The 26,255-nt window shown below is 38.2% G+C and overlaps 1 protein-coding gene across 9 annotated transcripts in view; it reads right to left on the minus strand.

The window, feature by feature from the left end:
- PIAS1 (protein inhibitor of activated STAT 1) overlaps positions 1-26,255 on the minus strand; it is a 62,646-nt gene that overhangs the window by 9,507 nt on the left and 26,884 nt on the right. For 8 of the 9 annotated variants that reach the window (XR_012675180.1, XR_012675178.1, XR_012675179.1 and 5 more), the window contains exons 3-8: positions 12,934-13,018; positions 12,273-12,320; positions 10,704-10,794; positions 9,879-10,013; positions 6,626-6,731; positions 5,077-5,150 (exon numbers count right to left, since the gene is read on the minus strand). Coding sequence is in view for 5 of the 9 variants with exons in the window: in XM_075159704.1 (XP_075015805.1) it covers positions 5,077-5,150; positions 6,626-6,731; positions 9,879-10,013; positions 10,704-10,794; positions 12,273-12,320; positions 12,934-13,018 (539 nt within the window). In the remaining 4 variants the exon portion in view is untranslated. The remainder of the gene's footprint in view (positions 1-5,076; positions 5,151-6,625; positions 6,732-9,878; positions 10,014-10,703; positions 10,795-12,272; positions 12,321-12,933; positions 13,019-26,255) is intronic. The other variant, XM_075159703.1, reaches the window with a different exon arrangement.

Raw genomic sequence — 26,255 nt, forward strand, 5'->3', positions numbered from 1 at the left:
CACGTTTTTAACTACATTTGATCAAGGAAACTGAAGACTACATCCTTCCATATTCCTGTAACAAAATACAGAGTCCACTGAGCACCTGTAACATACCAGTGTCCTGGACGAACCACAAAAAAGAATCCTTCTTCATTAGTATTTTAAAAGCTGACGAACATGAGTCAGTCCTCTCCTATTCACTCACAGTTAAAGTGTGTATTCAAGCTGCTGTCCATATCTCAGTCATCAGGGCACTACCAGAACTACTTGTTCAACTTTACGGTCACAGAAGCAAGCATATAGAAAATGCATTTGCAGGATTATGGATCGTTTTCTGATGTGTTTCTCTAGCTCCATCATTTTCATTACTTTCTCCAAAGAACTGTCAGAAAGTGACTATTCACAAAATAAGTCACACCTGTTAACTATTAAGAAACTATTTTATACTCCTGCTGTGACAAACACCACTGCTATGTATACAGCTGTGAGCTAACCTGAAATGTCACTGCCTTTTTCTTGTGTAAAATACAAATAGCTGACTATCCCCTGTAATACCATCATACCTTTTCAACACTACAAAGGGCCTGCAAATGTTAACAGCAGATGAGACAGGAGAAAACGAGTTCTAAAATACACTTTCAGATGGGGACCATCCTTTCCTTCAAGTTTGTATAAAGGTTAGGACAGCGAGGTTTTGCAGGCCAGCACAAAGCTTCCACAAGTTTAATACAAAAAGCACAACTGAGTGCTTAAGCTGAGCAGATAAGTTAGGAGTGCTATACACAGAAGGTGTTTAGCCTAAATTGTGGAACAGGAATATCTTGAATTGGATGCATAGATCAACACTAACCCAGACCATAAAACATTAACGTATGATTGCATTGAATGCAAAATTGATTCAAAAGTGAAAGGCATTTCATATTACTCTGAAATTAAAAAAGTTTCCTCTCCTCAAAAAAACCAAGCAGTTGTTTTCTGGCAAAGTGCTTACGCTGCAATTTAACTGACCACACTAAAGGTAAAAAGTAGGAATGTCTAAACAAGACTTTTCCCACATTAAAAAACAACAAAACAATTATTTATTAAGAACTATTTACACTGAGTATTTTGAAGTTATATATATTTGACTAAAATATACACAATGACTTCATTTGAAAACCTTCAGCCAATTCTAGCCGTGGATAGTAGGAGGAACTGTTTTTAGCACGGCTTAAGCAAGCACCGTGGTCATGCATACTGATTCTGAGCAATACAAGATGGGTGCCACAGGATGGCACTCAATCTCAGAATATCAGAAAACTAAATATCAAGAACAAAGGCTCTACTCACAGTCCACTACTTCCTCCATGATGCTTTTTTTTTTTTTGGTATCCCCCGTAAGCAGAAATCCCTCCACCCCATTCCCAGCAAATTCAGCTAGACTGCAGGATCCTGCTTGTTTTTCTTCCTTTGGCTCTCAGTCACTGCCACAAAACTCACCACCAGATGGGAGGGGAGCAGAGAACTCCCCAGGGAGCCTGCAGTAATGGTGGTGGAGAGCTCAGACAGCAGGAGGTGCTGTATGTGCCATGTGTTTGGCACCCCCTTCCCCAAAATCCATGACCAAGCACATTATTTCTACCACATAACCAACCCCCAACAAAGCAAGGTCCCCTGATCCATGTCTGTTATGAATTCTTATCTCCCAGATGGCAGGTCAATGGCTCATTTGTCTTTTGGGCACAATAAGAGTCTCCTAGCTTAGCAAGGATCAAGAGTAAGGGTACCGGAGATAAAACCTGGACGCTTCTATGTGATGCTAAATAAAAATAAGGAAGGTCAAAGACACATGCTGCAGGCAGAACATAAATACCTGTCTCCTGAGTAGAAAAAGCAGATTTAAACCAGAAACATTTTCACAAGCTTTTCGTATAAAAACTGTGGCTCTAATTTCTAAGGAGCGGTCGGATTTAACTGAAGCCATATGCATCCAGATAGAATCAGCGTACTCAGTGTTAACAAGTTGATGTCTCCTTTCCCATTTTTGGCATTGAACCTCCTGGATCAGCTCTGCCACACTGGCCAAGCTGTGTCAGAACTGACAAAAGAAAAGGTCATAAAAGAAGGGATGCATCCCAACTTTTGAAAAACTGTGTTTCCCAACACTGTTACTGTTTTGATTCCTGCCTGTTGGCAGCCAAAGAAACACTGCATTAATTTCTTTTACAAGCATAGAAAACATTGCTATCTTTTCATGCTAAAAAATGCACCCAAAACAGGAGTTAAGGATTTGTAAACAAAGCTGCAAAACCTACAGTAAAATGCTAGATTTGGAATTTTTGTTCAGTTAAATATTTGGTCCGGCTGCAGAGCCCGTGCATTTATTTATTTTTATTTCAAGGGAAAAAAGGAACATGAATTCAAGTGTCTTCCTGAAACACAGACTCAGTCCAGCCCATTTGCCTGCTGTATCTTGGATAGATTCAGCCAACAGTTAAGGACAGCTTTTTCTCCGTACTCCACGGTCTCGGAGGGAGAGCAGGCCTCTGTGCTAAAAAAAGCTCAGCAGCAATCCAAAACAAATTCAGAGGAAGCTGCCTCGCTCTGCACTTTTTTTGAGGGCAAAACAAAGGTTATAAAGTCTAAACCTGCCATCCCCATCCAGATATGCAATTGCATTTATTTTATTGAAGTATACACACGAGAGAATCACACCCATAACAAATGAGATGGGAGAATAGCACTCTCACATTAACAGAGCTGAAGATGCATCACACTTTAATTTTTGGTTCTGCTGTGGAGACCAAATCAGCATTTTCAGTGTGTATTTTCAAAGCATACACTGTCCATTCAAGCAGCAGAAAGTAAGCACAAAATATTTACAAAAAAATTCTCCCTGAGCCAAATGCTTACAAATTAGCAAGTAAAAATATGGAGGCTATAACAAAATTACATTCAGACCCAAGGACAGTCTGAATCATGCTAATAACCTTTCTATTCATAGCACAGGTTGAAAGGTGCAGTCTCTGTCCCAACGAGCCTTTGCAATGATGGATTATTCCAAGAGCTACAGTGAAATCAGACAGCACTGAATGAGGAACATACTGGGGGGAAAATGACAAGTGTGTATGTTTTGTAGACATTATTAAAATGACACAGAGACAAATATGCTCAAAATAATCTGCTATAGACTTTCGTTTGTATGTCTATCAGAAAAGTAGTAAATTTTAAAAAGGAAATACTGACGAAGGTAGGACTTCTGAAGAGGTACATCCTAATGTCTGATTGATGTTTTGTTTTTACCCCTGGCAGAAGACTGAGAAAGCAAAATAGAATTTGACTCTTTACGTATTAGCAAACTTGCAGTCTTAAAAGCAATATTGTAGAGGATATTCCTGCTCTAATATTAACTCATCTGAATCACAGTAATCAAGAAAAAAATGCATCTAAAAGCACTGCAGAAGAACAGAGGCAATCAGGACGAACAGAAGTGTGTCAGAAAACTCCCATGGAATGATCTATAAAGCAACACAACTGCCTGAAATGGCCATTTTGACAAATCAAGTACAACTGAAGTAAAAAATCTGTAATTCCAGAAGATGCATGAACATTAATTTAAGATAATGAATTAATACATAGGCATTCTAAACTCTTACAGCCATTTAATTCCTACTAACAGATTACTATTTTTGTCTGTATTGGAAACTAATTTTAAGTGGTAAGAATATCGTGCCTAAAGAATGACAAAAAAACCAACAGGACTATCATTGTACTTTCTAGAATAACGAAGTACTAACAGCACAACAAAAATTCAACTATGACAATTCAGCAAAATAAGCTGCCAGGTGTGGATCCGAAATACTTCAGCATTCCAAATCTGCAGCAGTTTTGATGTGACACGTAAGTTCATAGGTTTATAAAATTATAGGTTATGAGGTTCTAAGTTTACGGATCAGGATTTTATTTTGTAAATGCAATCCCTCTATCTTTCTTACAGATGAGTTTTATCTTCCTGATAAATGTGTTATTATTTAATTAGCATCAATGTTGATATGGAAAAAATCTTAAGACTGAAGATCATGAAAATACCACATTTAAAGATTTACAATAACCTAATACATATATAAAAAGTAACCACAATGTCAACTGTGCTTTTTACGAAGCAAAGCTTATATATCTAAAATTTATCTTTAAATCGGTAGAGCTTAAGAACATACTTAATAACTTGAGAAATAAGCTTCAATTTTGCAAGAATATAATCAGTTTTCTTCTTTAGATTTCAAAACTGAAAATTTCGTGTCAAGCTTGAGCAGATTGAGCCAAACAAGGAAACAGATGTATCCTTAATCTTGAAAAGAGGTTAAAAAGTTATACTGCAATAAAGATACTGTGTCAATCAATACAGAGAGCAAGTATTCTGAAGGTGCATGGTACCTCAAACAAGAGCACTAAGTCCCAAAGATTAAAAAAAGTGCACATAATATTAATATTGTGCAGTTCACCAATGATATAGAAACCCAGGTATAAACTACCGCTTATCTCTGCATTTACTTGGTTAAAAAACAATTAGTAGGTCAAGATACAGTACATCTCTGCCACTTCCACATTCACTGGAACTGTATTCTCCCACTTCAAATTTGGAACAAATTTTGTTTGAACAACCTCTAGGATGCTGCTTTGTTTTTAATCTAAGATTATTAAATACTCAAAGTGTATGCATGCATATAATCAACTTCAGTTAAAAGATGCTCAATTCTTTGACTGCAGACACTGGCTGAAGAGCTACTTTTAATAGTCAGATTCACCCACCTTACCACTGGGTGGTTTTATCACAATCAAGGACTCAAACTGCACACGCAGACGATCTAGTGACAGATTTAAATGTATGCTTACATATAATTTTGAATAGCATTTTCAAGTTAATGGAATACTCATTTTCTCAGGGGTATATCACACGCTTAAGCACAGTGACAGGTAACTTCAGCACTGGATCCTATCCCCACAAAGTTAACACATAGGTAAACACCAGCTAACCTCTACTAAATATATGTCCCAGAACGGCCACATTTTGATCAGAATCAGTTTTGAGGGAATTAAAAAAAAAAAACAACTTACTGGACAAAGAAGAGAAACTCTTAAGCTTGTTGTTGCTATTTCACTGTCTGGATCGGCAGTCAGTTTCTCTTTAACTGTTATTTGAAAGAAGAAAAGGTTCATTTTACAGTTGATTTAAAACACAAATTGGATGATAGAGAAATAAAACATGTCTGAAACTGTGCTAAACTTTCAGTTTGCCATATCTACTGGTAGCAAGCAGCAGTGACTATTGTTTCAGACTCACACAATAAATATGTAACATAAGCAGTCTTTACTCTCCAGAAAGATCACAGATGACAAGATTTAAGAAAGCGAAAATCAGGAAAAGCTCATCTTAAACCAAGATCCCTAGAAAATGTATTAATACAGAGATGTCTCTCTTCATATACATGCAACACTGTACTTGAAAGTTACTTAAAATCTACTTGACTGGCAACTTCAAGCACATTAAAAAACCCACGTGTTAGTAACTCTCATATGGAAAAGCACCACTGTAAACCTCCGAAATACTCATCAAACAAACAATAATCATCTGTGATTCAAAATTGAAAAGCAAATTGAGAAACAGGAAATCAGAACTACCCTGACAAAATTTGGGTTTCAAATAACTGCAGTGAAATATTAGCATTACAGAAGTCTCTCATCTCTACCCATCCTCTACTTTTATTTATAATGACTGTTTTATAAGCAGTCATTGGTTAAATGAACAAATCAGTTCCATGTTCTTCCTGGTCTATGAACCGTATACCTACACCCTCATTCTCACCTTGTATACAAAGAGCAGTAGCCACCTGGAAACTCTCTAAATTTTTGTGCATTTAAATCATCATACTGCATTAGCACAAACTAATGCCCAGCACTATATACCACTGGCTTTGTAGCATTTACTGGTGGACTAAATTTCCTCCCTGTGCTGTACAAGACACATTATCTGAGCATTAAAGAGTATGACCAACAGCTGTCAGGTGTTGGTCTTTTCACCCTCTCTCTGAAAAAGAAACATGCAGCAGTTTTTGCTTGCATTTTTATTATACAAACTTATACCAACACGTACTTGTCAGGGAAAACAACAAAGCAGCAAATCTCACACTTAAATTTGGAAGGGGGTTGGGAGGAGTATTGCCATAGGCTCTCTCTCCAGGACCTCACTGCACAATACCGTGCCAAAGGAACAAAAACTGTGTTGATGGAGATTTTCCTCCAGCATGTCAGCATCAAGGTTCAGTATCAGGCATTTAGTTCAGCTTGCTTGAGGTACTGAATTACCAGTTAACTATATAAATACAGTTGTTCTATTCTGAAGAAACAAAGCCAGTATGGCTGAACTGAAAGAGATTCTCTTGCATTTTTCCCTTCACAGTGTCAACAGGGTTCCTGGACTGGCTCCTAGTACAAACAAAGGCCTCTGAGTCTTTGAATTGGAACTGAATACAAAGAACACCACTATCAGATTCTCAAAACCCAGAGAATTGTAGGAAGTCCAAACCTCAGTTAGTACAGTCCTATTTCAAATCTCCTTTTACAAAAGCTATTTTTCCTTTTTAAACAAGTAGTACATCAGACATACTTAGTGCTCTAGAATGATCAGGGTTCCGTATCCCTTTTGCTCGCAACCTCTGCAGTAACACCGTAGAGGACAGCTGCTTTACAAGATAGACTGCCATGGAATAGTTCTAGAAAACAGAACAAAAGATCAAAGTAAAAACTGTTTTAATCAAAAGATAGCTTGTATTTTATACAATGCTTATGCAATTTGTTATGTGATTACAGGGCACTGTGTTTCTAAAGCAGTTATGAGACTTTGGATGGCAAAGTTTTCAGACTAGAGAAAACCCATCGTGCTTCAGAAAGTTCACAGGGCTGGAGTTTTAGAGGTGCAACAAAAGTGACTTCACACTCCTCTGGGCTTAGATTTAGCTGCAAACCAAGCTATTAAAACAGCATTTAGGACACTTCTGGAAGTTTTACATCTAACTCAGGGCATGCAGTCTACAGTCCATTTAAGAAGAGTAATTTTACATCAATTTTAGGTACTGCAGTTGTGTCAATACATTTAAGGGAAGCTGTCTGGTCAAATATGATCAAAACTTTTTTTTTTTTTTAATAAAAGCTTATTTTGTTTTCCAAAATAGGAAAATCAGCAGTGATGGCTCTTCAAAAGCAATACATAAAACAATGCATCATCTGCAGTATTTCCTACTCTGTCTGGAAGCACTGTTCAACTTTCTTTTTCTCACCTTCCTGCGCTTACTGTCTACGAAATGCTAACTTCACTGCCAAAGCTTAACAGAAGTAAGGCAGTTAGAGAATTCAAGAGTTCAGTGGGGCCAAGATGTACTCTAGTGAATCTAGCCGGCGCAGGCAAGGAGTCACCACTCCCAGCTGTCTGTCCGTCCCCTCTGGAAGAGGTTAGATCAATTCCCCGCGTCGGTCTCAACAGAACAGACCATGCAAATGTTCCTTATCAGTGTCAGCAAAAAGCCAGGGATGCTCACTTCTGCCACTACAGAGATAATTTGGCATACAAGCAGGCCAGATGCAGACCAAACATCTACCCTGCCAGCTCCCCTGTAAGCGCGGTAAGCCTTCCCTAGAGGGACAGAGCAGGAATGGCAGGAGGAACGGCTCCTCCTGGCATCGCTAACGGATTTCAAACCACAGTCTGAGATTTCTGAAACTCTCATTTTTCTTGCAGGCTACTAACAACGGCAGGTAATAACTGTCTTTCTAAAAACGTGACATTGTACTATGCATTCAGCAGCAACACTCCTCTCTCCCCGCACCCCCAAAATGGAAAGGACAAAATTTGTGTTCTCAGATGAGGCTACATCAATTACTTTTTGATACAAACAGCATTTGCTAAACCTGTAGCCACACTCATATACTTTAAATTGAAAAATGAAAGTCTTCCCCCAGCAACTGCCGTGTATGTTTCCACTAACAAAACAAAATAAATCCATACAATTGTGACATCTACCATTATTTAGGATGCCACCAGAATCCGAAGATGGGATTTCAGTAATATATCTTACCATAAAATTACACAAATTGAAATAGCATCAGAAACAACACATTTTAAATATTTTATTCTTACAATGAATGCTTCTCACATCGTTAAAACCCACTACTGCTTTAACTTGTTTGTTTAATGCCTCAATTAGTATAGAAGTTAGAAAAATGGTAATTAACATTGTGAAATTATTTACCGACAGCTTGGATCTACAAAGCTCGGAACTTGCCCAAGGCATCTTGTACAGAAGGCTCTTGAAACAGATTGTGTGAAAATCACAATTATGACTTCAGGAAAGGTAGAGTACACCAGTTGAGACATGCAACTGACTCTTAAGGGAAGGGGAGGAGGGGAATTCAAATTTGGTACTATACAGGCACATCCAAATATAAAATAATTCCTCACATTTAACTGTCAAGATCTCAAACAATCATTTTAGAAAGCATTACATCTCATGAGTGGGGAAGTTCTGACTGGCATCTAATTCTCACGAAATACACTAAGAATTTGCCACTCTCTTCAGTTTTCTATTGTAAGCTACAAGTTAGCCAACATGGTTTTTATAACTGAAATATCTATGAAGCCTGAGAAATTAGCTAGTTTACAAGAGACTAGTTTAGAGTCCACGCAGACTTGTGACATTTCTTTTCCCTAAATCCTCACTGGTATTCTTAAGCAAAAGTGCAGCACTGTATTCAGAGCAATAACCAGGATTCATCAACTGGCGTGCAGGCATTTCTGCAATGTAAACCAAAACAAGTTCATTTAAAAATGCTTATTTCTGATACCTGCAGTTCTCAATTAGATAAAAGAAGGTTTTAGGAAAAAAAAAAAAAAAAAATCATTCAGCCATCATTTATTCTACAATCTGAATGGAGACTGTTTCACGCTCCACAAGAAATTCATCATGAAATACCATTGTGATGTTTTATAACTGACTATTGTGCACGATTGGGCTGTAAGCATTTTTCCACACTGGTTCAGGAATCCTGGGCTTTGCGCACTGACAAATTCTTGGACAAGGTTTCATCTCAGGACTTCAAAAAACAGGATAGTTGCAACAGCAAAGCCACCATTTTTCAAGTACATGTTGACTCCGTAATGTATATCTAGCAGGTTTTTTTACCATCAGTGAAAGCAGTGCACTAATTCACGGACTAATTTATCGAAGTAACTTTTTGCAGCATGTTCCAGATTTAATTAGTCCAGTGGAACATCAGCAATTTTATAATACCAATTGTAACATTCTCCCCATGGATACAAAAAAGTTATAAAAATATGACTTTTTAAATATTAAGTATAAGGATAGCAGTTGTGAGAACAGAAATGTAAAAAAGGCAAATTAAATCTCCTGGGCCCTGCTGAGTTGCTATGCTTTGTGTCCACATTTACACAGTTATAAAAGACCACTCTGTATTGAATGTCACGTGCTAGTTACAAGTTGAAGCCAAGATAAGTTTGTCAAGTCCCCAAAATCAGGAAGAGCTTGAAGTCTGAAGACAAACAAACAAAAAAAGTTTTATAAGATGTCTTGATCTTATTACGTGGGCCCTCAATGAGTCACAAAGATAGGTGGGGAGGGGAGTGAAGAGGGAGAGATCACACCAAAAAATTTAAGGGCTACTGATCTAAGGGAGCATGTCATATCTGCCTAACATAAAGTAATACAATCAAAAGAACGAACAGTCTACTGCTAAACCATTAAGTATTTTCTGCACAATTAAACTTGCTTATCTTTCAAATCTTTCAAACAGATGCCAAAGCAGAAACTAATAAGCTTTAGACAGCATTATGTACCAAAGTTACTTACTCTTCCAATTTCTGCAGTCCATGAAACAACGATTGTGTTTGGTACCGTCGTAGATAATCTGACGAGTGAGGTAATGTTGATTGGTCGGCTAGGTCGCTTTGGTTCAACACCATTTTTGGTTGGTGGAAGATAGCCCTAGAAATCAAAGTATTTTTTCCCCTCAGCAAAAAAAAACACACTAATACCACTTTTGCCTTCTTCCCCTCTCACCACAACCCTGCCCCAATAAAAGCTGTGTCTCACCTGAACCAGGCTCCCTCTTCAATTTAAAGATATGTATTATATATAGATATATATATCTATCAGACAAAGTATCAGGTGTTTTACAAGCCCCTTCTCCTTACACAGAGCCTTGCACTTTCTAAATCCTAACCCTGCCCACTGGGATATAAAAAGGCACCTTTTCCATCTCTCCTTTCCCAGTACTGCTATTCAACCTGCCTGGCTAACATTGCCCAGTATAATCCTGTGCGCTGCCCCAGTACTGTAAGTTGGCGTTTTTCTCTTTAGTCCTGTTGGTCAGTGATGGTCTATTCCCTGCACAGCCGACCTCCAAAACAGAGTCCAATTTCAGCCAGACTCACTGGATGTTTGTCAAACATAAAAATTTACTGTCAAGTTTTTTGAAAATTAATCTTCTGGATCTACTGGCTGGTCTCCTGAGGAACAATTTATTTAACTGTCTTTTCCATTCATCTATCCATCTTCATTCAAATGCTCCAAAATGTGAAAACAAAGGTTAGGATAAATTCCCAGACTAATTTCTGACAGACAGTTCCTAATAATGCTATCCAATTATGTATATCAAAATAACATCTTACTTACTGGAAGGCTGCATGGTTTCCCATTTACTTTCACGCACAGATTGGGTGGGAAGTGATCTTCTTGTGGACAACTGGTTTCTGATAAACAAAACCTAAAAGCAAAGAGCTTCCATCATCTTTCACTTCTAAAGTGATTTAAAGATCACCTCTTCCTAGAAGGAATTTTTCTTCCACTGAGTTATGAAAGCATGACAAATCTTGCTAAAAACTCTCCTCAAATTAGCTGTACAGATCATTAAGCAGGAAAGACCCCCCAAAATTACAGGTTTGGATCAAGATGGCTGTAGGTTCCTCCTCAGATTCAGTGAATTCCTCAGACTGACTCTGACTCATTCAGATATGCAGCTTCCTGTTACAAAAGATAGATCATCCGAATTTCTTTCCTACATTTCTCCAGCCTGACCTCTTGATACAAGACCAGGGTTTCACAAAACATACAATCGCTTCAACTGTCCCTCCTCCAACTTCAATAAACCAGCCAGCTGTTTAGCCACAGCATCAAATGCTATCCTCATGCCTATGTCAAGCCTCTTATTTAAGTTCAGACAGGCTTATTTGCTGCTGGAACCAAAATAAGACATACCCTTCCTTGTCCTACGAAATGTGTGTAGGCCAAGATCGCGGACAACAGGCATTCAAAGGACCAAAAAGAGCCTCTCAACTCCACCAGATTTCTTCCAGGGGACCTGCCCCATCCACGCAAATGTACCATCACATCAGGGTATAGCTGTTCAACGCAGCTGAGCCTAACAGGCTGCTGCTCTCAAGAAGGGGGAGCTACCTTCTGTCCCCGTTCTCCCTCATGCTCTCCTCGTCCCTTTGTCCACCTGACCCAACACCAAGCCAACCCAACTCGCTGATCAGCAGAAGGTATCCTAACAAGCAAGACCCAAAAGCAGTCTCTTTCTGTCTGGCAAGTTAACAGCTCACCATGCAGACATGACTGGAGGAAGAAAGGCAAGACAGCCATTTTTGACAGGAGCAAGCTCTGAAGTCAGCTCTGCTCACAGCCCTCCGCAGAATTACAGGGATACATAGGATTTAATCAACTTACGATACATTTGTCAAAACCTCTAAAATAACCAACAGGTTAAGACCCAATCTGGTGATTCCCAAAGTCTTGCTTCCCATTGCCTAAAGAAAAGTAGACCTTGGGTTGCCATGCCCAGCAAAACTGTGTTTGACATCTCTGCTAGCAAAAATAACCCTCCCTGCATGTAGATTTTGAAGGCCCAGGCACCTGGAATCTGACAGACGTGGAGTTAACGAAAGGAAGGAGCATATGCACAATCTAAAATAACGAATTGAAGAAAAATCAGCTGGCTATAGCTAAGTACAGGCAGTATTTTGACATGCCAGGTATCACGCCACCAGCAACTCAGGAAAGCTGCATATAACAAGGACAAGCAGTTAAGTCTGCCCTTTTCAGAGCAGCCAACAGCAACCTTTTCTCAAGGAAACAACTAGATGAGACTCTTCTCCATAAAGGAAAGCCCAACCCGCTGGGGAGCATATACCTGATACACTTTAAAAACCAACAGCATCAAGAACAGGCGATACAAATACATACCTTAGCTGGACCTGTACTGTGAAGTCACATTTGGTCCCAGAAATATCCCTAGAAACAACAGATTACAGGTTAAAACATATTGTTTACACAACAGGTTCATCAACATTTTCTCAGAGTTTGCTGTAAGTTCAATGTATGTAAACTACACTTTCCAGTATATACACTTCCCTCCTTCTGGTCAGTCAAACCACCACTCTCAAGACACACTAAAAGGTGCACTTTTTATTTTTCAAGGTAAATAAATCAATTACATTCTCATCTGACCTCTATCACTTCCTTTTTTTTTTTTGCATAGTATAAAGAAAATTCTGATGGGTCACTATGAAGTACATCTTTATAGCGAATAAACATAGAACTCGACAAAGGATGTGACTGATGGTGAGAAAGGGTTGCAGGAAGGAGAGTTATGTATTTGTACAGCACTTAGTACAAGAGAAACCTGCCCAATACTCGCTGGACAGTGGTGGTATTTAATTCTCTCTTCCTCACCTTTTTCTTCTCCATCAGCTTACATACAACAGAGAAAAGAATTCCCCAGGAAAGTGTTCTCTGAGGCACTACACACATCTGTGTTCTTTAAGAGCACATTTCAAAATGAAAGATATGGTAAGCTAGTTCCTTTTTTTATTTAAATACTGTATTACTGATCAAACTCACTCACATCGAACTGCTGATTTGCTGCACTTGTTGTGGCGTCAGTGCAAACGCAAAGCAGGTTTCTCGAAATCGCTGACTATTATCTGATGCTAGAAGAAAACAAGAGATCATCACTTTAAAAACAGCAAATAGAGAATAATTAACAGAACGATCTCCTTTCATTAAAGTGTCTACATATATATACACACATTTTATAGCAAGCCCAATAGTACTGACACGCATCTGTTTCTGTAAACAATTTTAGAGCCAACAAGAAAGTTGCCATTTAAACCCTCCTGTAAATGAAAATACAATAAACAAACTTTATATGCATATAAAGTATACATTAAAAAAAGTGATACAGATAACAGCAAAGCTGAGACAAATCAGCTTTAGACTTTCTATCAGTCATGGTAACTTAACGCTAAATGTTCTTTGATATTAAATAAAAAAATTCTTAAGAATTCTCATCAATCACTTTTTTATTTCCTTTAATGCACAAGATCATGGATTAGCCTGTAAGAGTATACAGAGTTACTGAAAAGTACAACACATGCAACTTCTCACGTTTCAGTAAGGTATTTTATGGAGTTAAATGCACCAAATATATAATATGCAAACAACTCATGACACACGCAAATATGAAATCTGGTTTTGAAGTCCTTCAACTCTGTGCCATAGTGCTCCCTAAGAAAACAAACAGTACTTAAAAATTAACACACTTGCTGAAAATCAAAGTAATGTTGAACATCTCCAAAACAGTGCTTATATCTAAAACGCATCCCTTCACCAGGGCTACAGGCACCACTGCAGTACAGAACCATACACAATGGCAATGAAAATGGCTTTTAAAAAAATAAAGTAAATAAAAAAAAAAAGAGAAGCATCTCCCCAGAGAACTGTTCAACATGTTCATCAACACATGTAGTGAGGTGAAAGTTGTAAGAAGCTTGCCATTCAATTTCATTATTCTTAATAATTCTATAAGGTTATGAATAACTATATTGTGTATTAAACACTCAATAAATTTATCATTTTTTGTTTTACTATAATACACTTCTTGACTCATCCTTGAATGACAGATGACTGAGTACTTCAGGGTGATACTTCAGATATTTTGTTAAAAACAGCATGTGGTAGGTTGGAACCAACAATAGAATAGACATTGACTTAGTACAAATATTAACAGCAGCAATCTCACAAATTTACATTTATATCTTTCTTGTATGACAATGCTGCGAGATCTGTACATTTTATTACATTATACGCAACAACCACATCCAGTTCATTATCAGTTGCTCTAAAGCTAGATGGGCAAGAATAGGTAATATATACCAAACAGCAACGTCTGTGAAAAAACTAGCAATAGTAAATTTTTTAAAAGCATTAAGTTATATAAAGAACTTTTTCTATTTTTATATGCATATATTTTCTTTTTTTTTTCAATAATAAGTTCAACTGTAATGTCCAAAAGCACCATCTGGGCTAGGGCAGAGCACGCAGCCTCAAGTTAATGTTTAGTTAGACACTCATACCTACAGTATCCAACATCTATTTTTGTTTTAATACATTTTCAATTACACTTCTTCAAATGAGAAACACGCAGGACTTAAGATGACAGTCACTCATGTTAACACAATGTAAGAATTTGCAGGAAATATAAACACAATGTATACAATTAACAATGAAAACCTATTATAATATTTGGTCTTCAATATAATTTTATAACTATTTTTAGTAATAAACAGAAAGATCAGAATTATATACTGTAATCAACAAAAGATGAATTAGCAAAGTTAATGCACTGTAGACCAGAGAATGGAATGAATTCAAGTTACTGTTTTATATTTTTACATGGCTAAAGGTGGTCTTCATCTGTTGGTTTTATTTTCCTCCCACATATTATTTGCTTTACCCTAGAAATCAGCAGTTCTGGCTTTATCAGAGAAGTTCTGGAAAGTCTTTGAGAATATTTGTTGTGAACTCCAACACCTTTAATTGAAGAACAAGGCTGCTGAACATTTAACTAAGGCTACCTTCATTTAGAACTTAATTATCCAAAGAAGTTAAAAAGCAATTATTAAAAGAAAAAGTCTAAACCCGAATTTCCCAGGCAATCTTTTTCCCTTTCAGCTGCTCATCTTTTTGCTTGTTTTGGTTTTGCAGCATGCCCAATTTAAAGATAAGAATCAAGCAGGTAATACGGCTTTTTGCAAGCGTCAGAAAGAAGGGAGGAGCACAATAACTGTTAGCAAGACAGCGAAGGACCCAAAATTCAATCCTTTTCTTCTGTTCGTTACTGGTTGGTATTAATGCAAGACTTATTTTTGCTAAACAGTGATATGTGATCTTGAAAAGTGGGTTTCTAACTTCTGTATTCAGTTTCATCATGCTCATTGGCCAAATTAAAGCATTATACATTAACATGGCAGAAAATAGAAAAGTACCTTCTTCAGTGCTGACATGGGAACTTTCATAATTTCAGTTTTCTTCACAAGCTATAGTTCTAGCACATTTACAAGCCAGTAAATAGCCTCTGCTGGAATAAAAATTTTTTGCAACAGAAATAGCCACTTCAAACTCATAACTGTTAAAATACCACTGAAAGCTGAGCATTACGAATAACTGCGTTGTGCACATTACACCGTTAATGAATTTACTCTTAACTAGAATCCACCTAAAATAAAAAAGGCAAGGAGGAAGGCTTTGGGGTTGAGGGGAGGCTGTTTGGTTGGTTTTAACCCTGTCAGTTTAGACTAAGAACAAAAAGACTTCCAACATTTCTTCTTATGCTGGCTATTAACTTCACATGCACTCGTCTTAATAACTGTAAGCAAAAGTCTATGAGCTGATAGATCAATGGTCCCCAGTGATCGGAGATGTACTTCATCACATGCTGCTTGATCTTTTCTTAGCTGTAAAACAGCATTAATAGACACATGCCATGTTTTCAATACATTGGTTTTGTGTACAAGCAATCATTGTGATTACCACAGGAGCACAGCCAAATTGCAAAGAAGGATGAAACAACTTGTTAATTAGGCAAAGATGATCCAAAAGCCAATCAAAAGATTTCAAAACTCTTGACAGATTGAGCAGTACAGACAGAGGAAGACAGACAAGAAGCTAAGTTACTCTAAACTAAAAGAGAGCTGCAGTCAGGCTCTTGAACTAGTAATAGGATACAGCTCTGCCCCTTGGACGTGTAACTACCAACTGGAAAAAGAGCAAATTTGAACACCAATTGCCCAATTCAGTGCATGCTACCATAAGCAAGTCTAATCTTTAGGAATAGGCACATTCCAGCAAGTTATAAAGACATAATTTAAATCTTTACTTTCAGCACAATATTAAGAGATGGCGAGAACAAACTATGCAAAGAACAAACACAATCAGTTTAACCCAGACACAAAACGACTTGTAAAAGAGGCCAGGAACAACAGTGAAAATACCAGGCTATCACACTGGAAAGCACAGTTAAGTTTTACAAGGGCTGTGGTGGTTAAAAGCATTACTTCCATTTTCTAGCTTTCAGTTAAGATCCCGCAATTGCCACTCTAACACCAACACACCGGGACACCTGCCCGTGCTGCAGGGACCCGGCTCCCCGTGCCGGAAGAGCGTTTGCCAGCCAGGCTGCAGAAAGGAAGGTAGGGCAAAATATACCCTCCCGTTGCACAATCATGGCAAGTTAATTCAAGCAGAGCTCAGGTAAATACGGCAAGGAAAAGTCAACAGCTTCATAAAGACTCTGTTTACCACACTTGAAAACCAACTGCCTGTTTATTTTGACGTGCTATTGCAAACCAAAGCTGTCTTGGGGGTACGGGGGACATGGAAGGGGCAGGTCAGGGAGGAGGACCTTGGCTGCAGGTCTGGGGCTTGCGTAGGAGGAAGGGGGATATGCAGCAAACAAAGCCAAAAGCATCCTCTAGAAAGGAGATGAAATACGTTTTTTCTCTGTGGTTTTCTCTAATCTTCTCCCATATGTTTTCGCGCAATCTTTTTATATCTGTATCTATTATTTCTGGATCTACTTACCCTACAAACGATGCATGAAAATTTCAACAAAACACATTAAACCGAGTTAATTTAGCAGCTTTACTATTAAATACTAGGCTTCCAAGCTCATCTATGACTACACAAACTCCCCTATTTCCAAGGACTTCAGATTTCTCAGGAAGAGACATTGGAAATCTGGAATTTAAAAGTGTAGAAAAGCTAACAGATTTCTATTAATTCATCTGGTGCATCTGCTGTGTTTAGGAATACCAAACAGATCCTGGCAAGTCAAGCACATAATTTACTTTTAAAGTTCTGGAGTATGATTAAAACCAGAAATATGCAAATATATAGTTTTATACAAGAAAAGCATTTTGATGGCTAGAGATACACAGCCATGCCCTGCAAACAACTATTATTATTTAACAAAAGAAAGGCAAAAATAGATATCCAATTGAAAACCGAGTGGATTAAAATAGAATTTATAATCTAATAAAGCTGGAATGTAGCCAGGACAACAGAGTTAACATGAACATTCTTAAGAAAGTTGCCAGGAACGAGTTTTTGGGGTTTGGGGTTGGGTTTTTTGTTGGGTTTTTTTTTTCATAACTATGAATTATTAAATTTTACAACCTTTTCTTTAGCACTCTCCGAATGGTACAGAGCTTGGAGGATTAGTCAAGAGTGGTTTATAGGCCATGTCTCCTTTGCAGTCTCAGAAAGGAGGTACAATGCACACATCTAAAGGACTTCTTTTTTTTTTTAAATTTACATATAAAGAACAAAGGCATGGTAATTTTAAAAAAAATACCATGAATCACAAGCATCGCTTTACCTTGCTGCTAAAAAATTTCCTGAATAATTCAGAGATTTGAAAAGCCAGGTTTTGAAAGTATTATAAAAAGCTTTTCAAGCAGACTTATGTAATTAAATGGGTGTCAACAAGAACAGTTTCAGACAAGCCGTATAAAAATCCACTTCTCATTTTACCGGAATCTCACCATTTTTGAGGGCGTGCTGAAGGGGGGCGGGCGGAGGGGAGTGTTTACTACTTCTTCATTCATCCAGCTTAAATCCAGGAAAGACAATTAACAAAATCCACATTTTCTTGTAAACACGTACATACGCTTATTAAGAACCAGCATAAGCTCAGGTCCGTTGCCTCTGCAGGTCCCCAACATTAGTACAACACACTCTAAAATGCCTAAAACATTGCAAAAACATTACAGAGCAGGGTTTCTTCTTCAAAGCTATCATTTTTACCAATTCACTATCACCACAGTTTCCTGAATTATTTCATGCTTACCTCATTCAAGTAATGATCCAAACAGCATATGGGATTGGTATATATTAAGTGACAGTGACACAATTATGCCTTGCTTGTTGTATATTTTGCTAAACGTTTCACATGAGTAATGAGCTTTCAAAATTTGAGCAAAAACTATTTTAATACATGACAGTATCATTCACAGCACCAAAACACTTAAAATTCTGTATGAACGTATATATACATATGTGTGTATATATACAGACAATGAATATATTACTTACGTAAGTAATAATAATGATACATAAAAAATGTTTCCTACCAATTTTATTCATTATTTTGGAAAAACCCTATAGCACTAGAGTGAAAAAGAGAACCAGCTGCATTTTCTACAGCTCTAAAAATATTCTGTTCCACCTCACCAGTACCCACGGCTAAAAATAGCCACACAATCTTTCTGCAGTAAAATACCTCTTGCTGTCTTGAGAAAAAGCCAGTCTCTAAATTTCCATTCAAGTACAGATATCTTAAAAACTTTAATGAATCTTATCACATTGTTGAGGTGGTGATGCTTCCTAATGCAACTGCAGCTGACCATCATACTGCCAATATACTAAGGTTAATCTTTTCCATCTATCATCACCAAGCACAGCTTATTAAATAGTGAAGGGCATATATTACCTTCTAATACAGAAAGATACTTGGACTAAAATTAAACTTGCACTTTACACTGCAGTAATTACCTAAGTTCAGGCCACAAGAAAAGCGATCATTGAATTGGCCTACTACCAATGATTTCCAATAATAGCATGTTTATTTCCAAAGGCAAAAATAGTTATGTTAAGTAAGAGTATCAGGACTATAGCAATTTTTTGCTAAATGTTGTAAGATAAACAAGAGATGTCTAATTGGTTATTCACTAACCTAATACAGTACAAAATTTTGATCAGTTAAATTTGTCAAAATATTAGCCAGAAAAACCTAAACATTGTAGGAGTTGTCAACTCAACACATAAATAATTCTTGCTTCTCTTCCCCAGATAGGTAAGATACCTCATTTTGTTGCAGCACAGGCATTTTGCTTTTTCTTTTAAACAGAAGGCACTGTATCAATTTACGTTCAATCCTCTTTCAAATATCACTGCTGAAAATTTAATACACTGCCTCCAAGCTAGACCAAAATTCCTGCATTTAGATCAGAAAACGTTTACCTTTTAAAAAGGTAAAATTTAGACAGGCTTTGAGTCACGTTCTATTGCAGCAGAAGCCAGGAAACTCGTAACACAATACTACATACACATAGCTCCTCATAATGTAGTTTGTCCAAAACCTCTTGTATCAATCCTGAACGGGGTTCATTTATACAACTGCTTTTGGAGGTGAGATAAAATGCCTGTGTACAGTACGTTGGAATATCTGTATATAAGCATAAACCAAGCAGCTACACGGGAGAGAAACGATGAGAGGATACACCTTAATGGGGGATCTACAACATCTCGGGATGCATCATTAGCCCTTTTAAAACCACCACAATTTATGAAGTTCCTGGGTAACGCAAGTGTTTATACATAAACACTTCCTTTCCAGTAACCACAACCTCTTAGCACCAAGCTCCTGCCATCTCCTGGAATCAAGCAGCAGTACCTTTTAAATGACTACCCACCATAACCTTAATTTCCTGCTATCCGTTAAATGCATTCATAGTGTGCAATATCAGGTCTGTCCCAACTACACTCCTCCTGGGAGAGCCATCCTCTCCCCTGGAAGGCAGGAAAAGCCTCTTGCTAATCGCTAGAGCCACGTCAGACCAGGCCAAAGCCGGACCCTACGCCCTGACCAGCTGCGTGCCAGACATCTAAGAGTAGGGCCGAAGGCTGTGCAGAAGCGCAGCATGCCTTGCACAAGCCATGGGCTTCAAGAGCTCACCCACGCCGAGCTCACGTCCAGCACCAAGAGAAATCCCAGATTCCCATTTTCTGTTTTGTCACTCGCTCACTGTGACATCTTGGCCATTTCACTTCATTTCAATCACTTATCACAATGGATGTTGCGTAACTTTAACCTTTCAAAACACTTCAAAACTACGTGAAGCGAAACATTTTAGTAAATGTACAAATCATTCTCTCCTTGACAGCAGTGACTAGCTCTTAACCCACTTCCACGGGTTACAGCTGCACTACACTCACAAATAACATTGCATTACTGTGGAGTGACAATGCCACGTTCTTCATCTTAAAACAGATGAAAAACTGAACTCAGGTTCTGGTCAATCTGCTGCATTTATCACTTAAGACCATTTTTAGATTCTGTTCGACTTAAGCTTTTAACAGTTAATACTCAGAAGGAATAGGCAGAGCTATACTGGGGGTGGGAAAGGCAGGGAGTAAAGAGACGTGAAGGAGCTTATTTGAGATAGTGCCTAAAAATATATATGAAAATAGCCTGGAAATACTCCAAGGGCTACAATTAATTCATAAATATTACGTATTTTATAACTCTCTATGATACATTGTATAAACAGAATAGATCAGCTGGAAACTTTGCGCAATTGGACAGGTATTTATGTTTGATTATTTTTTTAAATCAGTCATGTATTAGAGCATTTCTGAGCAATGAGGATTTCTGAAGACCTACAGTAAGTATTAAGGGATCTTCTGTGCCAGAACACTCTGCCCTCCCAACCTAGCCCTGTGGAGTAAATACCCACCTAGTCCAGCTCTCCTCTCGCCGCTGCCCGATCTGGGCCCACAGATCTCCACTGCACAGCTGTTCCATCATTTTGCCAGAGGGAGGGAACATCACCGGATCCTCCAGACTCAAGTTAAGTCACTTGATTTCTTTAGACACCTAAACGTATGTCCCAGAACTCAACCGCTGCCATTCAGGCTTGAAAATTTTAGCTTCTATTCCTAAGAGCACTGACAGCAGTTAAACACCTCAAATGAGCAGTACATGGCTAGCACTGCCATGCCCCTACACGGAGTATCCTGCTTCTAGCATATTTTTACTCTCAACAAGAAAGTAGCAAGTTTTATAAGGCTAGCAGGAAAGGCAAAAAATTAAGTTTAAAGTTCATTATTAGATAACAGAGTCCCTGGTAAGCTCTCTACCAGGATTAGCACAATCCATATCATCTTTTTCTAAAAGCCATCGTAAAGGGAGATAAAAGTATCTCTAAAAGATTCCAAGTTACTGAAGGCTTCCGAGTCCCAGCAGCATTTCCAACAACTACCAAGTGATCTCGGCATCTCGGTTGCAAGAAGAAATCTTAAAAAATACATATTGCAATAGCACAGCTTCCTTTCTCATGCTATGTGAGCACCATTGCTAGGCCTCAAGCTCTCCAAACACTTAAAAGGGATACCACTCCAAGCTTAGATTGGTTCACTGATTATTAACGGATTACTCACATGCTTCAGTCAACCACGTGGTTTGCCGTAATTCCTTCTACTAAAAGCTTTAATTAGAATCATAGAATATCCTGACTTGGAAGGGACCCACGACGATCATCAAGCCCAACTCCTTATCAAATTATCAATTATCAAAAAGATATCCTAATTTGATCTTGGAAAGCAAAGTGGCTTCCTAGATCCATTCACATCAGAGCAGTGGTGTCTGAAAACGTCCATATCCTGTAAGGTCCTGGAATTTGGGTGATCTCAGTCCTACGCATGAGGAGATTGAGCAATCAGCTGAAGTGAGCAGTAATAAATTGTACTCCTTTTCTTGTAGCACAAGAGCTACCCAGTTGGTTAAAGCTCTCTCATACTTAAAAGAAACAGACTCTAGACTATGGAAAGATTCTCTATACATGAACTTGAGGCATACCACATGCAAATACAAGTTGAAGCCAAAAAAAGAAACTTAAGTGCACTGTAATTCTAGTTCAGCTACAGCACATGAAGAAGAGCGCGCTAATATTTCAGCTTATTCTTGCACAACTAAAAGCTGTCAAGCCGGAAGTCAGAGAGCTCAAGCCTGAGTTGAGAATATAGTGTTTTGTTGAACTTCCTCCCACAAAGTACATTTAAAAAAATAACAAACACAGAAGACAGTAAAAGCATGACGGTCATATCAACCATGATACTGATTGCACAGAGCAACAGATCAGCTTGCTGACATATGAAAGGCAGAAATACTTGCCAAACAAAACTTTTATCGTTTCCAACCTAGATTTCTAAGTGCACTGAATTGTTTAATTGTTTAATAGCTGTACCTTGAACTACAGTCACCTTTAGTCAGATCAGTTGGAAGATCTGTCTTCAAGAACACAGCATGTCCAAGTACCATGATCAATCACCATCAAAAAGAGAATTTCAAGGTAAATGCAAGTCAGAAGCACGAACGCTGGTTAGTAAACGTGTAATTCTTGAGGGCAGGCATCAGGGGTGAAATTCTGCTTATTGGAGAAACTCTGTTATTAGAGTCCACAGATTAAGAAATTAAACTAAGTCCTAAGCAAATCAAGACAAGTTTCAGTAGAGCCACTGGAAGCTCCTTTCACCCAACAGAGCCAGTATCCGCAGTGAGGCAGGCAGGGTAACAATGCTGTCTGTAGGTGATACTCTGACTGCCCAAAAAGCCTGATGTTTGTCTCCTCCTTCCAGGAGGGTGAGACCTGCATGTAAAAATTCTGATTTCCACAGCTCAGATCTGAGTTTCAATGCTGACTTCCACATCGCTTAAACCTGAAGCGCAGCAAATAAATTGTAGGGTGATCATCCATATGCCATTCGGACAGCTTTTAAGAGAGTAGCATAGCCCACAGCCTCTTTAATACTTTAAATTGAAAAGAAAAGGTTAATTTCCCCTTACAGGTAAGTAAAGACCCATAACCTAGTCAAAATGTTTTTTGGAACAACTACACAGCTAAAGCAATTAGGAATGACATATGCTGTAACAAGAAGTATTTTTAAGATGTTGTTTAGCTATCTAATGTCCCTTCCATAATAATCTGGCAGAATTTTGATACTCGTTACTCATCTCATAGTAAACACATTTCACCACACAAAAGAGATCTTATCTGTGTGTTAGAATTTACTTTTAGAAAATTGGCCCTATGCTTAAAAAACAACCAATTACAGTGTCTGTGCACTAGGGGCTGAAAATAGGGAAAAATTAAGTGAAAGCTGCACCTTCACTTGAGAAACTAACAACCAAAATTCTCCTATTTAAAGGAGTTCCTATTCAAAAAACAACAGAGAAGTCACAATAATAAGGCAACTTTCATACATTCCATCAAGACCAAACTGGATAGCTTTTGCTCCAAAAAAGTCAGTCATATAATCACATCAAATCGTGGGTAATCATGGGGCAGAGTGCTCAGACTTCTCACTAGCGCTGCAAGAGCTCAGTGTACAGATTCATCCACCAACATACAGTTTGAGAATATAGAGCATTCCTAGTTGGCTTGTACACAAAAACATCCAATATAGACGCTTTCTCAATTTTGCAATGAGGATGACTAATAAAATATGGAGCAAATTCCACAGCTCCACTGAACATATATCTCTTCATCTCAGATAAACAAGCCCACTAACAGTCTTCCTGGGAGTAAAGAAAATGCTGTCATCCCCCAACAGCACAGCCAGCATAACCATAATTGTCAGTATTAGCCACATGGCTCTGAAAGAGCTACGCAGGAGTCATGTACTTGAAACACTCGGAAGGAAGCAAGACACTCTGCAATCTGAGCAGAGAAACAGCAGGAGAAGAGTCCCACCGTCAGCGGGGCCTAGCTGCAAGTTTCAGTTCTTTAAACAAGAGCAGGTTGAGGTAGCACAGGCTGAGTTTACGAGTTCAACTAGCTAGGCAAGTCTGCTCTTCTGCAAGCATCCTACTCACTGCTACAAGTTGTATGGGCTGCTGTAAGCCAGAGAAAGTTAAAAAAAGTTAGCCAACAGCCTTCTAACCTTAACTTGTCACACATGCTTCAGCCAGCCATGCTCAAGTAAAGGTCCTCAATAGCTGTTGGTGAGAAGGCTACGGATCCATAAAGCACTGCATCTCCCCTTTGCCATGAATCCAGCCCAGCAAGCAGTGTGCATCTCGATTTTAATCACAGTTCAGAGTTACACTTTGAGGAAGCAAGTGTAAGAAGGTAACATCCATTTCCTCCTTTTGTTCTTGACATTAAAAATAATAGTTAGCAAATTTAATTTCCTTATCTGTTATTCACATTAGCTTGTGTACTACCCACCTACGTAAAATATTTGGGTACAGAATGCATGTTCAAGTGCCCTGCTGTGCAACTCCCTTCCCTGAGGCTTTGTCAAATTATTGTTTTTCAAATTAATAATCACTTCTTGATGGGACAGAAGACTACTGTAGCAAACCTTCCAAGCAATTCCACCTTGACTTGGGAAAGACGAGGGAGAATCACATCCAAAGATGTGCTTTGCCCAACTTTTACGTAACGGCTATCATTTCAGAAGAATCTAAAGATCCTCCAATCAACGGAGATCGCACTCATTCCCCCTCTCTCACACACATTTTTTTCTATTCTAGTAGGTTGCATTTTAAGCAGGGAGATAATTATTCAAAACCCCACATCAGGTCATCAGTTTGTTCTTGTGGTGGAGGGAAACAGAGTAAATTCAAGAGTTTCTTATCCGTACCCCATGAGGAATCTGATGGGAAAAAGCAAGCAGGAGATGCTGAAACGCTGGCCAAATGCCAAGGAGAAGTTCTGAGTGTTTGTAATGTGTATCTGCCATTTGAAAACAAAGCCAGGGAACCTAGAAGTTTGACATTTGAGGAAACCCACACTGTTTGCGGCAGTGAGAAGGATGCCCAAACCATCTGGGGCAAATATTCAACAAATCATTTAAGACTTTTTAGTTAGAGTATCAGTAACTGTATAAATGGAGAAAATTAATACAAGTCTGCTCCATTCTTGCATTTAAAACTGCTAAGCTGTATGCACAATTGCTCCAAGTTGTTTTGAAACTCTATAAAGCTGCGTATCACTGGTTATTAATCCAATAGGTTTTTCATTAACATATATATTTATTACTCTAAAATACCCTCATGACATTTATAGTTAGCATTTTACAATCTGTAGCAACATTACTTTCCACTACAAAAGGAAAGAACCAATCATTTCTTATATGCACGGACACTGAAGCTCTCTCTTCCCCCAAAAGCACACACAAAAAAAAGCTTTTTAATAATATTGCTTCAGACAAACAGAAAGACATCTGCAGACAGGATTCACATGCAAAACAAAAACCCCAAACATACCCTTAAGTTAACTGAAAGGACAGAGATCGCTTAAAAAGTTATCTGGTTGGAATTTCACCCACTTCCATTTTCTTACCCTGACGCTCAAGAGTCCACAAAGGGGAAAAAAATATCCTATTGTATATAAACTCCTCAAGCAATATGACATGACAGAGCATGAATTATGATCTCTTCATTTGGGGCCGGTTTGTCAGACACGGAGCTGACAGCAAAATGTTCTTACCACATCTAGGAATAAATGCATACCATAATTCCTGCATTGGAATGTCTTATTGAAATTATAGCATTATTTTTAAGTGTTTATAATGTAAAAGTGATGAGACACATACTGAATACCTAATTATCCTGTACCACCAGCATTGCCTGGAATGCTTATTAATCAGTTAGGTTTTAGATTAAAGCTAAATAGATACAGTATGCCTCTTAAAAGAATACCTGAACCAGAAGATGAGATTATCAAAAGCTATCTGTTTTTCCCTCAATGTCTCAGTTATAACAGTTAAAACAAAAAAAAATGCAAACAACTGTGCAACATCCTTCAGAAATCTGCAGGCCACTATCACCACTCACATATCAGGCCTCCTATATCCCTGTAGCTGTTCAGACTGTTAACGTAAAGTACCTGCTCATTTTTGTTTACAAGGGATCTCTTTCGCAAAGGACTTTTTTTTTCCACTCACCCACCATCTCCCCATATCTACTCGCACAAATCTCCTCCTCCTACCAGCTATTCTCACAGTCAATCTTTTCCAGGGTTTCAAGACAGCAGAAGGTTCCAACATGCAAGCAGCCCCTCCAGAAATCAACAGGACTATTGTATTCAAGCAGTATTTAAG

This window comes from Calonectris borealis, chromosome 11 (assembly GCF_964195595.1).
Source record: "Calonectris borealis chromosome 11, bCalBor7.hap1.2, whole genome shotgun sequence".
Lineage (NCBI taxonomy): Eukaryota > Metazoa > Chordata > Aves > Procellariiformes > Procellariidae > Calonectris > Calonectris borealis.